The 16,585-nt window shown below is 44.4% G+C and overlaps 1 protein-coding gene across 1 annotated transcript; it reads left to right on the plus strand.

The window, feature by feature from the left end:
* Positions 1-2,066: 2,066 nt before the first annotated feature.
* LOC137154545 (glutathione S-transferase theta-1-like) lies at positions 2,067-13,779 on the plus strand. The gene is made up of 5 exons (XM_067550271.1): positions 2,067-2,178; positions 8,620-8,707; positions 9,602-9,752; positions 11,520-11,696; positions 12,785-13,779. Exons 1-5 carry the CDS (start codon positions 2,067-2,069, stop codon positions 12,983-12,985), a joined length of 729 nt encoding a protein of 242 aa, XP_067406372.1. The 3' UTR covers positions 12,986-13,779.
* Positions 13,780-16,585: the final 2,806 nt, after the last annotated feature.

Here is a 16,585-nt window from a genome sequence, read left to right on the forward strand (position 1 = left end):
GTTCCATGAACCAACTAGGACAGGATATGTATGTGAAGACTACAGCCTGATCCTGCAGATACTCATGCTCATGAGTAACATTATGCCCTATATTCTGGTGGAACTACTCACATGACTAAAGATACACTTGGGTGTTTGCAGGCTCAAGCTTTAATGTGCAAGAAGTGATCTAATGCGTGAACAAAAACTGCATTTCAGCCAAGCTTCTGCCAGCATGCTGTTCCATGCTGACTATTCAATGCCTTCTTAGCTAAAGGGTTTAGCTAAAGGACTGGCTTGAATTGCTCAAATCACTACTGAATGCTGCAGCAACTGGAAATGCTACATGAGAAGGAAGGGCAGCCCAGCCCACATGTGGGAATGGAAGGTTGCTACACTAAGTACCCAATACATGGGGTTTCTTTGTTTTTAAAAACCTCACTTTCTTTCTGTCCATTTGAAAGCCTGGAAACAAATTAATAGAGATCATTCCTTCCTTGTGCTATAGCCATGTCAAGATTAACATTATGCCAGTACCTCTACAGTCCACAAAAGCCCCACAGAAAGTGTGAAGAAGGTGTGCTGTTGGTGGCCATAACCTTGCAGTCCTCCCTCAGTTCCTCTATGTACTGATAGAGAGGAGATTATGGGGAAGTGCTACAGCATGTGCACCAGCTCCATGAGGAGTGTACCCCCTAGTCCAGCACAAAGAATGCTGCATTCTGTAGTCAGAATAACAGCACACTGCAAATGTATTCTACACACTAATCACCCCTTTAGGAAATATGGGGCTGCAGTCTTATGTTCAGCAGCTAAAAATGGGCAACTTGTACATATATTTAGAGCAGAATTGAGCTGGGTACTTTTACAGTAACATCATTGTAGAAGCTGAGCAGAGCCCCCACATCTTCAAGAACTTGATTTTGGTTTTTTATGCAAAGAACTAAGCAGAGAAGTCAGAGGGGTGGATGGACCCTCTCATGGGCCTTAAGCCCAACATGATTCAATAACCAACCCATTATGATAGAAAGGGCCACATCTCTGCTGTACTCACAAATGCAGCATGGATGGGGCCAGCTGGCAGATCTGCACAGAAGCACATGGCTCAGCTTACATGTGCAGTTGGAAGTAGCTTGGTTCCCATCCAGCCAAACTGCCTTTCCTACTCTCATGGTTTGTATGGAGTGTTGTAGCCATGTGAGACCCAGGATATTAGAGAGACAAGGTGGGTGAGGTCATATCTTTTACTGGATAGAAGTTGATCCAGTAAAAGAGATGCTGTCTGGGCCCCATCCACTTCAGGGCAAAGTGATAAGCAAATGTCTGAGTTGGACAATCCTGCCTGTGTTTTCTTTTCCTCCTCTTTGGTCTCCTACTTTTCCTTCCCACCCCATTGCCCATGTCCAGTTGCAAGTGAGAGAAGGATCAGGTTTGCAGAATTGGCTTTTCTTTTTTTAAAGCACAGCCACAGCAGGGAGCCTATTATGTCTGTGCTGCTGTCAGGATTCCAAATGAACAAACCCAACTGTTATCTGGAGCCTCACCTCTCCCTCCTGCTGCACCTGGGTTATCAATGCAGTCAAGGAGATCCATAAAGGAAGGGAGGAAAGGAGCAATGTAGGAAAATGTAACAAATAACATGGAGACCAGTGGGGAGGAGGGGTTTCTGCAGGATGCAAATTTCTCTGGGATTTATCATTATTTGTATAATGTCAAAGGTGTGCTCATACTTTATAGACAGGGATCTGCTCCTGGGGCCAGGCCATACAAACAGGAGGGGAGAACTCTCCGGGGTGGGTGTGCTACACTCCTTGCAATATGTCCCTGAAGATGCAGTTCTTTCATGTAAATATCAGCATTACAGCTGAATGCACATTCTGGTGGGGCTGGGAGAGATGCCACCCCAGCCTGGTCCCTATCTCCTTCCTCTGGAGGAACAGCAGGGGAGGAGCTCTAACAATACACAATAACAGATGGAAAGAAGTTTCTCTTCAGTCTGCCTTCTCTGCAGCTAGCACCAAAGACAGGGAGTCTCAGCCTCCCCACACCACCTCTCTCCCTGCTGCTCCCTATGCCCTGCAAGTAGGATGGGGCTGGAACTCTACCTGGACTTGCTGTCCCCACCTTGCCGATCTGTCTACATCTTTGCCAAGAAAAACAACATCCCTTTCATGTTCAAACAAATGGAGGTGCTCAAAGGTGAGTGAGGGAGCTGAACCCTGTTATCCCTCTGCTCTCCTAGGGTTTATGTTTGCTTACCCTTCTTCCTTCCCCAGCAGGGAACTGAGCCCGGTTAACCCCAATAGACCTCAGGCTGGGAAGTATCATTTCTCTTCCTGCTTCCAGCCTTTGTGAGTGAAGGACCTTTAAGAAGGAGCTGAACAAAGCTAAGCTCAAACTCTGGGACCCTTTTCTGAAAGGAGGGAGTCTGAGAGGCAGGATCAGTTTTGGGTAGCAAAATGCCAGGTGGAATTTAGCTGGGACTGTCATAGACAGATAAGAATTAAGGTCTGGCTACTGCTCTGGCATGAGGCCAACCCAGTATGCTGCTAGTGTTTGCCTCCTATCCACTTTGCAACTTTAGGGGCCCTGAGCCCCTTGCTGTGGCTCTGTGCTCTGCTCCCCACCTCTGCTTCTCTTTGCTCTGCTTCGCCCTTCCCAGACCCATGTATTTTCCAGTTCCATTTCAATGCCTGACAAGACATTTGGATGCTTCCCAGTGTAATGCATGTTATTCATGTTTTGAATAGGGAAGTTTATCTCACAAGTGTGGTGGTTAATGCTGCTGTGAGGGAGGTTACTCTATATAGAAAAAAGGTGTGGGTTTATTTTTGATCAAGCTTTTGGTTTTAGTCTTCTACTGCTTGGTATTAGAGGGTGTGCGTTGCTGTGACTGAAGTCACATTTCTCTGCAGCTTCTCTGCGGCACTGTTATTCAGAAAGAGTCCCAAATGACTCCTTGCTGGGTGACTAATGGGGCTGTCAACTAATTAATGAGGAAAAGCTTATGATTCAGCAGTTTTGCTCAACAAACTCTGTCAGACAAGGGCTCCTAGGAGCCAGCAGCTGGAAAGTTGCTCTGTACATAAGAACGGGAGAGCTGGGAGGCTGAGGAGTAGTCATTTGGAAAGTGAAGGAACTCTAAACCCAGATATCAAAATAAATGGAAGCAGGAAGTAAAAGGCTGTTTAGGCCCCACTGAACCCAATTTCAAAATCCTGGCAAGGCACTTGAGCAAGCACTGACACTGCATCCAGTTCAGAATTTACTGCTGATTTGGGTGGTTATTGGATTAGGATCCACATGTTGTTTTCTTCAAATTTAAGCCAACATCTTATCTACCTGTCCAAGGTATTTCTAGGGAACCCATCACTCTGGAATCTAGGTACTGATGTTGACTTCAATGGGAGTTTTGCTGTCTTAATGATAGTGGAATAAGGACTTCAGAACTAAATCCCACTGAAGTCAATGGGAGATCTGAGTGAGTAAGGAGTTCTGTATTAGCTTGATATGCTGCTTTTCCCATGCAGCCTCCTTATCCACAGATCAGAGTAGTTGATAATTAAGAGGATAGTGAATTTAGACCCAGAATGTAGGTTTTTGTGTTAGGAAGAAAAAAGCCTGCTTTTCTTGGAACATTGAACAGCCCTTCCCCCATCAGGCACGGAGCTAAAGCTTTCACAAAAAACTTTCCCTGTTACAAAGGGATTTTCACTTGATTGCTGAGATTTGTGAAAGAAATGCAGTCCTTCCCCGGCAATGGTAATGATTGGCACAGGTAATACTGCTTTTACTTAAATGTACTATTTTTCTCCACTGAAAAATGAAGCAGGTCACCATCAAATCAAGTGACTATATAAGTCCGAGAAAGCCGTTACTTGCCCAAGGTAGCTTGGCACACCCTTTCAGATGGATCTATAAGTCTTAACACCTCTTTGGTTCAAAAGAGTTAAGGGCATCCTGATGCAGAGTTTCCAGTGCACATACTGCAGCACTGGGCTAGTGCATGAAAGCCAGAAATTGAATTGGACTAATTTATTTTCCCCCTCCAAGCTGAGTAAAATGCAGAACATCAACAAACGGTACCAGTGATAAAAATGGTAATTAGATTCCAGAATTCTATCGGTTTTCACACTGATATTAACACAGGAAATGTTCATTTTTATTTTCTCATCTGTTTTTTAACCAGGCAAGAAGGTCTAAGAGAAGCTGTTTGTTACTCTCTGGTTAACAAGCCCAGCAACAGCAGCTCTTTCTTTTCCAGCAGTAGCACCCCAGTGTTGCTGCCTGCCCAACAGCAGGAGGCACCCTTACTAAATTGTGGGTGGTCAGTGCATGAATTTCCCTTTGCTTTCAGCAGCCTGCATGCAGCATTAGGTCAAGTCTAAAGAAAATAGTCTGTGTGAGCCACATCACTCTGGCACTCTCTCTCATGGCTTTACCCTTCCTCTATGAAATACAGCATACCTAGAGGCGACTGGCTATGCTTTTCAGCATTGCCTGTATAAAATAGATTCTTCTATGCTTCTATCTCATGTGAAAGAATTCAGAGCTGACTGGTCTCACTCCCCCCTCTGTTCCATTTAGTTCTCTCCACCCATCCTCCAAATTTCTGATCTCTAACTTCTCCCTTTTTTTATAAAGGATGAACCTCCCTCCCCCACACTGACAAACACCTTGCATCGCTTCTGCTCAGGTGCACATAGAGTATAGAGCTCAGCCACAGCCATGATCCTAATACAGAAACCATTAATCCTGTCAAAGTGACTTGAAACCAGTGTTGGCATTAAATGCTTTCCCTGTGAACCTGAATGGCTTGCTGCACAGCTCTGGCAGAATTCTCAGCATGGCTGTATTGTGTATGCAAGGCCATTGTGTGAGCCAAAGCAAATAAAGTGTCCTCATTTGTGACACTGACAGCACGAGACCTCAGAACCAGTTTCCAAGCTGCTTTAATAATGGAACATCTTATTAAAGACACAAATTTAGTGTCTTTTATGGGACTGATAAATTATTAAAGCAGGTTGGAAGTTGGTTCAGAGTCCCTTGACTGGAACTCTCCTGTTGCCAGTGCCACAAAGGACATCATCACTCCCCCTGGCTGGTTGCCTCCTGCAATAGGTTCAGATGTCCGTGATAACTAACAACCTGGCATATAGGATTTCACAGTGTATTTGCAGTGACTGGCGTTAGTGACTGTTGGGCTGTGCAACGCCCTTTAAGCTAACACAACAATCAAGCTATGGTGCAGGACGCACATGCTGATTCCCACATACAGAATCCCCACATTCTGGGACAGTGATCTTTTGTCTCATTAACATGAACAATAACTACAGCCTCATGGGGGCATGTCTATACTGCAGTTAGCCACTGGCCTGGGCCAGCTGACTTGGGCTCGCAGTGCTCAGGCCAAGGAGCTGTTTAATTGTGGTGGAGATGTTTGGGCTCGGGCTGGAGCCCAGGCTCTAGGACCTGCAAGGTGAGAGGGTTCCAGAGCTCAGGCTGCAGCTACCGTAACAGCCCCGCAACCCGAGCCTTGCGAACCCGAATCAACTGGTACCAGCCAGCTCCAAGTGTCTAACTGCACCGTAGACATACCCATGGAGAAAACACCCCATAGCCTGCTCTGTCTACAGAATCCAAAAACCAAGCCTAACTCTGCAGAGAGCTCACTCTGTCAACAGAGCTGTGTATTCAGTGACAGTCTTCATTCAGAACCCCTCCAAGTGCACAGGGACAAGTCCACCCCGGAGTAACTCCTTGGATGTCAGTAGAGTTACACTAGGGATGAATTTGCTTCACCATTTCCATACGGTAAATACTGGAGATAACGAGCCTCCTCTTTGTACTTGGCCTTCTGGCCTGTTTTTTTTTGTTTTTTTTTTCTTTTTGTTCGGAATGTCATTTGCATTTTATTTAACTTAGTGAATATTTAGAGCTGGTGACAGGTGCCAGACTGAAAGCCCCAAACGCAACCCTATCTGCACAGAACAGGGACAGCAGCAACAGTGCGGACCTTACCACTCTGCCTCTCTGCTAACAGGGACATCTCCAGGGATTATAGGGGATTTCAGTTTCCATGGCCCATTCAGCCCTTGGCCTCCCATTGAAGCTGCCAAGGAAGGTGCCAATGATAATGATGATTATTGTAAAGTGAGGAATTCCCCACTAAGAACTAGAATAAGATCACCAAAGAATTTTGGTCAATGAACAGCCACCCGATGATAACAACTATTAGCCACTACTGACCGAGCTGGATGTGAAACAGAGACCTTAATATCCCACTAAGTCAGAGGTCCCCAAACTGTGAGTCAGGGGCAATGCAGGAACATTTGGGGGCGTAGCAGAGGGGGCGGGGAGGGAGTGCCACCCAGCCTCACTCTGCCCTGAGCTCTGCTCCACCCCTGCTGCCCAGCCATGGCCCCTGGCCTGGCCACAGCCTTGGCCCATGGCTCCTGGCTTGGCCACGGCTTTGGCGTCCAGCCCCTGGCTTGGACTTGGTCCCCAGTCCTCACCCCAGCCCTGGGTCACGATGCCTAGCTGTGGCACCCAACCCCTAACCATGGTCTCAACGCATGGCCCCCACCTCAGCCCCGGGTCACAACATCTGGCCATAGTGCCTGACCCCAAGCCATGGTTTCAGCACCTAGCCCTTGCTTTGGCTGTCGGGGCCCTTGGCCACCGTAGCCCCACTCCCAGCCTTGGCCCCGACCGCAGCCCCCCCTGACTGTGGCCCTGCTCCCACCCGGCTGGGAGCAGGGGATGCAAAGAGGGGTAAGGGGGGGCATGAGGTAAAAACCTTGGGGACCACTGCACTAAGTAGAAATTTAAAATGAACAAACAGATGGGCTGTCTGTGCATAGATGGCCATCCAGGAACTCAGAACACTGACTCCCTTCATCTATAATTTAAACGGGGGATGTTTCAGTTCCTTTAAAGATAAACTGCAAAACAAGAGCAACAGAAAGGATTGTGGCCTTTACTGGTTCTTTACCATGCACAAAGACAGACCCAGAAACTTAATCCTTCCTTCATACAGAAGGGATGCATTTTTTTCTGCTTGTTTTTCACATTAGGAATACTGTGCCCTCATTCTCTCTCTAGCAAGATCTATGGTAGGTCTGGCCACTGATGTCACCTGAGGCTGTGCAATCTATGCAAGCAGTTTTTCCTCCCCCACTCAGTCTAACACCTAATCAGCATCCAGAGGGCAGGTAGAGGTTACAGCTCAGATTCCCAGTACATGTGTCCTCCTTATTTGGTCCCCAGGTAATGGTACTTGCCAAGGTACTCCAGCAAAGCCAGAAAAGGGAGAACTCAAGATTTCTAGTGTAAAGTGAAGTGAGGGCAGGGGCTGGGGGAAAGGGCGGAACACTTAAAACCAAAGCCAAATTCTGAAATGTATTTTCTAGATCATTCAGAAGTAAAGAGCAAACCCCATTTTGATGCTTTGCTGTGCAGTTCCTGCTTCTGAAGAAGCTGAAGACCTGATTAGCTAACAAACTCTGTTAACATTTGCCACTTGGAACAGTGTGATTGTGGAATTTAAACTCTTTTATGAGAGAGGGAAAGATAAACTACTTCACAAGTTCTCCTGAAAGGGATACACTAATATCAGTGCCCTCAAGCCAGGAGTAGTGCAGGGAAGTGCTGCGTAAGCTTCCCTCTCCATAGCTAGGCTAATGCTTGTCAACGCTGACCTTGAGTCGCTATGTTACTCCAGGCACGGGGAACTCTTGTTTGCAGATGAACCATTTTCTGTGGCTGTTTATGCAGCAACAAGCTGACTGCTGTGTCACAACATCCAAATCTTTCTCTTCCTAGTCAGAGCTCTGGAAAATTCATCAGCTACCTCTCTCCCGGGGGAGCAGCTTCTGTTGACAGCATCTTCTTTTCACATGAGTGCTCAGTGTCCTCCACTGTTCAGAACCTAACAAACCAGAGCAGATTTGCTCCGTCTCTCCAGAATAGTTGGGCTATCTATAGTTTTTATTGATCCACTGCAGTGTTCTCTACTGACCCACAATCTTCAAGCTGCTTTCCTTACTCCAGTCTAGCTGGTGTTGGTCTCCTTCATGAGATGCAAGAAATGGCTTAGTTTGGCTTTCCCTGTGAGGGAGAGTGTGGGGTTAGTGACCATGTGACTCATAATGCTCTGTTCACAAATGTGCTACTTCCAGGCTGTGCCTATTTCCTTTGCAATTATGAAAATATATTTAAGATGTTCAGTTGCCTTTATTCAAATCTTTCCCTGCCTCCAAGACCTTGGCACATTTGCTTTCCAGTGCACAGTGGACATTTGTAAGTAACACTTCAGCAAGTTGCACAACTGCCATACTCACTGATGGGTGTTTATAACTGAATCATTTGCAACAGCAAATCCCCTGTTTCATTTGACCATCAGATTTGGGCAAGGTCGTTGGCTCTCTGAGATATATCATGTATTTGTTTGAAAAAAGGGACTGAGAAAAACTCCCTAGTTGTGAATCACAAACGTTTCTACAAGCATCATAAAATGATGGCAGGACATTCTCGTGGGCAGAGTCCAGTCTGAGCTGGGTGCTCCTTCTGCTTTAGCTTCCATTGGTCCAGCTTCCAGTCTCATAACAGATTTTTCTCACTTTTTGTCATTGTTTCCAGGGCAACAGTACAGTGATGGATTTGGCAAGGTGAACGTCCTAAGGAAAGTGCCAGCACTGAAGGATGGAGGTTTCACCTTAGCAGAGAGGTAAGAATTCAATAGAGGTACACACTTTTCCTCCTTGTCCCGTTATTCATCATTGTAACCCTTCTGAGGCAGCACATCTGCCTTCTGCAATCTGTTGTAGGATGATGGTTTTGGTCATGAAGCAGGAAAGGCAAAGTGGATGATAAAACTCTCTGCTGGTTTGAGATTGCCAGTGGCACTGAGAAGAGCAATCTGGCAGAATGTTCCCCTGAGGACCCAGATTGGAATTTCACCAAGGTCTGTCTGTTCAGGGAGTGATGCCATCTCTAGAATAAATTTCTCTCTGATTTTTCCCACAAATGGAACCATTAGGGATGTGAGTACCATAGGTGGATTTCTGTGCAATATACTGGCCTTGGTGCTCCACTTATTCCTCAGTTCAAGATCCCTCTTCCTGCTTCCTGTCACCCTTCCTCCCTAAGTCTCTGTCCCCAGACTTCCAATCTTTCTTGTCTCCCATCATCCCAGCAGAATGACATTAACAAATGTAGCTCAGGTGTTTAAAGAAAATACAGCACACTGGAGAGGAATAACAAACTCAGAACTCTCAAATTCTTTATTCTTTTCTCCCATTTCCCCACTTCACTTTTTAAATCTCCATTAACATTCCTTTCTTTGTGGCTGCCTCTACCACCTTCTATTCCAATGCTTTATAATGCAAGTAACATGAAGAAATGAGGAGGGCAGGGATGCAGATGAACATTCTTTCACCTTAACTCACCTGCCTATCACCTTTTTTTCCTCCCCCAGACTCCCGCTCCCTGGACAGACACCTGTCAGGGATGGTCTAGAGATAATGTTTGGTCCTCCCTTGAGTGTATGGGACTGGACTAGAAGACCTCTCGAGGTCCCTTCCAGCCCTACAATTCTATGATTCTCTTTATATTTGGATAGTCCTGCAATTCTTGCCTACCTAAGTCAGAAGTATAAAACACTTGACCACTGGTTCCCATTGGATATGAAGAAAAGAGCCCGAGTAGATGAATACCTGTCCTGGCAACATTCTTCCATCCGGCCAAATGGTTTCAAGATTTTCTGGCTGAAGGTAAGAGATTTAATACCAAAAGCTAGATCCATATATTCTGTGTCTCAGCAGCTGCTGAATTTCCCATGGTGGAGAACTGTGCTCCAGCAACTAGTGTTATCTATCTTAGATACTTTTTATGACCCGTGGCAGATATTGCAACCACATCCAGTATCTTTGGGGGAACATATTGTAGTAAGTTTATATACTACTGTGGGCAGGGGATTGAATGCAACTCCAGGGGGAAGGGTTATCACAGCTACTCCAAGAATCAGAAACAGAGGGGGATGATAAAGGTAAATCACATAGGTTGTAAACACCTCTAGAGAGGCATCACCCCTGGTGAAGATCACATCTACTGGTCCAAATTGGATTTTCCAGAGACCAACAGACATAAAGAAAGGGCTTTTGGCCTAAAAAGGCTGTAGTTAAACTGACTCAGGGCCTTCTTTCTGATCCAGCAAATGGACAGAACCTTCTGTCCAAGGGCCTCAACCCTTACAGAAGGGTTGGAAAGACTGTGGCCTACTAGGGCCCACAGGATTGATGGGTGACCTCTGGTAATCTTTGAGCACATGTATACAAACTTTTATTTTTTTACACGGTGAAAAGTTCCAGAGGGGTAGCCGTGTTAGTCTGTATACAGCAAAAATGACGAGTCCAGTAGCACCTTAAAGACTAACAAATTTCTGCGGGCATAAGCTTTTGTTGGCTGCAACCCACTTTGTCAGATGCAACTGACAAAGTGGGCTGCAGCCCACGAAAGCTTATGCCCGCAGAAATTTGTTAGTTTTTAAGGTGCTACAGGACTCCTGTTGTTTTTATTTTTGTACATGTTTTCTCTGTAATGCTTTTTACCTTACGAATAAAGGTGCTTGCTTAGAAAGAGCTTTACGGTAACTTTTAACTGCTCGCAATACATTGGTCATAGCCCTCAGAGAGAAAGTAAAGCACAGGCACTGCTTTTAGGTAGACTGGCTTGCTATGGTAAGACAGGTAGCTGTGCAGCCTTAAAACCCTGGTCCAGAGGCAGAGAGATGCAGGTCCCTGCCCAAGAGAGGATGGCTGAGAGCCAGAAACCTTAAGTGGGTGCCCTCGAGGGACAACAGGGGGAAGGGGGAGGAAATACAGATGCAGTTATCCTGCAGAATGACAGCCCCCATTACTGTAGCATCTGAGCACCTCTCAATCTTTAATGTATTCTTCCTCCCAACCCCCTATGAAGTACTACTATCCCCATTTTACAGATGGGGAATTGAGGCACAGAGAGATTTGCACAAGTGACACAGGAAGTCTGTGTCAGAGCAGGACACTGAACCCAGGCCTCCTGAAGGCCAGGTTAGTGTCCTAATCATTGGACCAGACTTCCTGTCCTATTCTTTGGACATAGTTCCCCTTCTCCTTCCCCACAGCCCCACTAGTTCCAATACCTGAAAATAAGCAGATCTTGGGAGATTTCCACCATCTTGGCCAGAAAACGTATGCTTTCAGCCCCCGAAGGCTGTGAATTATTGAGAATTTTTATTCTGCTTTCTCCATTTGGCATTACTGCAGGCGTAACTGTAAACATTTTGGAGGACATCATCTTCTAATTTAAGCTGAGGGTCTTGATCCCTGTATGAGCCTGGACTTCCCGTCTGTGTATTATCTATACAAACAGCACCACTGTGTTTGGTTACTGTGGCACTGATTGCACCATGACAACCACTGAGCTTACTTTTTTTATAATTACTAATCAGGATCAAGTGCACATGGATGCATAAAGGCTATACGCTCTTCTCCACACAGGTGGTGTTTCCTCTATTCATGGACCAGGCAGCTCCTGAAGACAAGTTGCAAGAAGCTTTAGAGGCCCTGGCCATTTCCCTGAAGCAGTTAGAGGAGAAGTTCCTGCAGGACAAACCTTTCCTTGTGGGCAACAAGATTTCTCTGGCAGACCTGGTGGCAGTTATGGAGCTCATGCAGGTGAGGGCAGGATGAGGAAAGCATCACTCTCTGAAGTGCTTGGCCATGGGACAGCATGCTGTACCACTTCCAAATGGGTGTGCCCTGCACCCCATCAGCACAGGATAGAAATGGGGAGCAAAGCACATGCAAGGGGGACAGACACCTAGTGAAGCAGGTGCTTGCTGAGCATGCTGAATGAGGGTCTCACAGCTGTTTCTCTTCCCATTTACCTGACCCAGACCCCAGGATTTCATCCATACTTGCAGCTTCTTGTTCTCCTAATGCAAGATCCGAAAGGTAATATCATTCTCCTAATGGAGAACAAATGCTCAGGAATGCCCTAGCCTGGGGACAGAGGGCGAGAGTCTCCCATGTGACTATTTCCTCCACAAGCTAATGGCTTCCCTGTTAACGTTGCCTACAAAACACCAACCAGCAACTTTTCCAGCATCTCAGGTTTCTGGGTGGATTTTTTCTAAATATTAAATGGATCACACTTAGGATAGGTCAGAAGATCACTTCCAGACCAGCAGTGACATCCTCCCATTCCCTTCCTCTGGCTGACATAAGTAGCAGTGCTGACTGTCTCTGGAGTTATTCACTATGATGTGAATGGGCTCAATCATACCATCTGCAGGTCAAAGGTAGGAAAAACACTGCTGTCTGAATTTGTTAATCTTGGAAAAGGTGCATGTTAATGAGTCATCCAATACATTTATTATATTTTCAATATGTCCCAATGTACATGGTAAGTAGATACATAACAGTGCCTGAAAATTCAGCCCCAGCTACTAGCACTATGGCTGAGCATAGTTCTAGTCCCTTGTTATCATAAAGCAGCTGCCATTACCCTGGGGTGTGGGCACAGACATCCAGTTCAGGTGCTTCTTATTGCAGGTGAGAAAAAAGATTGAGGATGTGCTCCAGCTTTTAGAGACTCCCTTGCTGAATTATTTTCCTACCTGTGGCAATCACAGGTAAATCCCAGACAGAACACTTACACTTGCCAAGAATGGATTCTGCTGTGTAAGTGGTGAATTCCCTTATGGAAGTTTCACCCAAGTGTTTCACCATTGCAATGTGTGTATGTATGTCTCTCTCTGCAGCTCATAGCAATTGGTTATAACATCTTTGAGGACATACCCAAGCTGGCAGAGTGGCAGAGTCGAGTGGAGAAAGCTGTGGGGAAAGAGCTTTTCCAGGAAGCGCATAAAGTGATCCTGAATGTCCAGGATTTGAATAACATGCTGATTGATCCACAACTAAAAGAACAAATGAAACCTAGACTGCTGAAGATGGTAGCCTGAAATAATTATTTAAAAAATTGTAACACAGTAGATTTATTTCTTTTATATCTCCTGGCCTCCTAGTTCCACGTGTGGCTGCTCTTAACTAGAACTCCGCATCATAAGAGAAATGAAACACTTCCACAGCTCCTCTCTCTCTGCTCAACTACAGAAACTGAGGAAGAGTCTTAAAGTGTAGCTGTAACTCTGAAAAGTGGCTCTGTAAAAGGGATGGATTCGTTGTTTACTGTCTTGATGTGACTCCAGACCAAATTGCTCAGAAGATTCTTGCAGATAGACTAGTTTAACAGCAATGCCTATTCCTCCTAGAAAATGCAGAGCAAGAATCCTAGCAACGTGTATCAATGTAAACAAAAAATATGGAGATTGTTTCAAACTCTAATTCAACGAGACAGCTCTCTTATGCTTAGAGCCCTAAAGCCTTTTCATAGTGCTATGTAAAAATCATGTATGCAATAAATAAAAGGACAGCTAATGCTTTGATTTCCTTTTGCTGAAGTTCTTGTGACTCTTTCAGAGGATCTAAGTCTGAAATATAAATCTTCAGCCACTATGGAAAACTTAGGGAATGCTGGTGGGACTCAGGTAGATTTGATTATGGATGACTTCACTTGTCATTGGCTCACCTGCTTTGGACTGTGCAGAAGGTTACTTTTCAGTAACTTTAATGCTCCAAATATCATCATAGCCATGATTCAATAATCACACAAGCTACAGCTCCAGTCCAGAGCAGAAAAATAATCAATGGCTCAATGTAGGTGCTTGTGTCCATTCTGAACTCCCTCAGTTCCTCTTTCCTTGCAGGGAATCTTAAACCTCAGAGAAATAGGGGAAAGGGTTGGTGATGAATGTGGATCTGCAGAGGTAATATATTCAGAAAAGTACAGGTTCTGGTAAGCAAGCTTTCTTCATGCCTCAAAAATTACTTGGCAGATCTCCACTCCAGGATATCACCTAGTAGTAATTGACCCTGGAGGTGGACATGGTTATATAATTGAAGAATGATCTCTAGAAATTAGCATCTTATGAAGCTCCAATATTGTGAGAATAATGCTGAGTTAGAGATATGGATTGAGCTCCTCATAGGAGCTTTACAAATCCCTGCCAGGAATACATTATAAATACAAGTCAAGTCTGTCATGACCCTTGTTGGATGGTCTGTGTGACTTGTTAGTACCTGAATTTGTGCATATGTTTCTGCATGAATTTCTGCATATGTATTATCAACTGACTTAAGACTGTCATTCAGAGACCTACCCTCCTCAAAGAGCCTGGACACCTACCTCATGAGACTATTATGGGCATTATTCAGTGGCAAGAGGCACACACCTCTTGAACCTTGCTTCTTTCTGAGTCTGTCACACACAAGGGGAGAGAGACCTCGCCCATGTCTCTCTCTTCAAATAAAGAAACTCAGTATTAAAAATTAACTATCTGAAAGCCCCTTTCGGTGCTGGCTTAGTACCTGTATGATGTGTAAACAGGAGAAGAATACCAGTGTGACCATTGTGGTGAGTTTGTTGTCTGTTAGTTTCTTTGTTGCTGTGTGTTTACTTGCTTGCCATCTGCCTGCTTGATTGAAGTTTATAGTGTGGTCTCTTTGGGATGCTATGTGCAGAACCTAATGGCCTGCTAGGCAATATTAAGAGCTTCCTAACAAAGCTCTAGCCTGCCATCCTTTGATCCTTAATGCCTTTAAGGTCCCTTGACAAGAGGGTAGTCCTAAGTGGAAGACAGGATCTTTCCAAGAGGTGAACCACTCAGTAATAGCAACCGTAATGTAATTAAATTAAGCATCCTTGTAGGAGAGAAAAATACCAAATAAATCCACCACAGTAGCATTTAACTTCAAAAAGGGGAATTATACACAAATGAGGAGGTTAATTAAACAGAAATTAAAAGGAACAGTCACAAGAATTAAATTCCTGCAAGCTGCATGGAAACTTTTTAAAAACACCATATTAGAGGCTCAAACTATATGTACACCCTGAATAAAAAAAACACTAAGTGGACCGAAAAATACCACCATGGCTAAACAACAAAGCAAAAATGGTGGTTAGAGACAAAAAGACATCTTTTAAAAACTGGAAGTCAAATCCTACTGAGGAAAAATAGAAAGGAGCATAAATTGGAAAATATAAAAGTATAATGAGGCAGGTCAAAAGAGAATTTGAAGAGCAAATTGGAAAAGACAGTAATATTAACAGCAACACCCTTTTAAAGTACATTAGAAGCAGGAAACCTGACAAACAATCAGTAGGGCCACTGGATGATCCAAGTGCTAACAGAGCACTTAAAGAAGACAAGGCCATTGCAGAGAAGCTAAATTTTTGCCTCAGTCTTCACTGCAGAAGATGTGAGGAAAATTCTCACACCTAAGCCCTTCTTTTGAGGTGACAAATCTGAGGAACTGTCCCAGACTGAAGTGTCAATAGAGGAGGTTTAGGAACAAATTGATAAATTAAACAGTAAAAAGTCACCAGGACCAGATGGTATTCACCCAGGAGTTCTGAAGGAACTCAAATATGAAATTTTAGAACTACTAACTATAGTATGTAACCTATTACTTACTTATTCCTGGCGACTGCTGCAGCATCAACGGAGTTTGAAAGTGTGAAAGAGGGTCCATTTAATCAAATTGCCGAGGCACCAATTACATTTTAAAGCTGAAATCTAACAAAACATTTGCCAATTTGATAAGTATGATAGCCAATATTGGAATGGAACTTAATCAGGACAACTCGTTGGTACTGAGTCCAGGGAGCGTAAGCTTACTAATTTTAATGCTAGGTTCTTTTCAGGTCAGCTTTTATCTTGGACAGTATTTCTTAAATCAGAACACTAAGGGCTCATCTAAACAGAGAATTAGTGCAAGGCAAGCTAGAGTGTGAATCTACAGTGCAATACTGTGCTGCACATTAACTGTCTGCGTGGCTCCTGCTGCTGTCAACTAAAAGTTCCCTAGTGTGCTTTGATCTACTCACATTTTAAACCAAAACCAATTTTTTTCAGAGTTCAACTTTGTGAGAAATTTCAATTTTTTTGTTCTGTTTTTGTTCCATTTCAGAGTGGAACAAAATTTCAAAGTTGCAGAATTTACCACAAAACAGAAAATCTGGTTTCCACCAAACTCTGTTAGTCACCTCATGTGCACTGCAATCACACCACTATGCAGAGGATCCAATTTAGGATTTGGAGGGTGGGTCCATGAAACAATTCTTTGGGGCAATCCAAATTTCACTGGCTCATTTTATATATATATATATATATATACATATATAATTTCCCCCTGATGAATGCTGCCACTGCTACAGTGCTTGACAATCATTAATTCATTAATCACAACACCCATGGGAAGGAGATAGTGGAGTATTGTCATCCTCACTTTACAGATGAGCAAACTCAAGCAGAGGGGTTAAATGACACAACTGTAAAAGCTACAGTGGGAGTCACTGTCAGAGCTAGGTTTATTACACAGGAGCCCCTTGTTCTGAGTCTTGTGCTTAGTTCACTACCTACAGTGCCTTTTATGTTATTGAGCTCTTCCTCTTGAGGGCTAAGATCACTATGGCTGCTTAGTAGTGGAGCAGCCTCAGCTAC

This window comes from Emydura macquarii, unplaced genomic scaffold (genome assembly GCF_026122565.2).
Source record: "Emydura macquarii macquarii isolate MOO-44397 ecotype Brisbane River unplaced genomic scaffold, CSIRO-AGI_Emac_v2 contig_1254, whole genome shotgun sequence".
NCBI lineage: Eukaryota > Metazoa > Chordata > Testudines > Chelidae > Emydura > Emydura macquarii.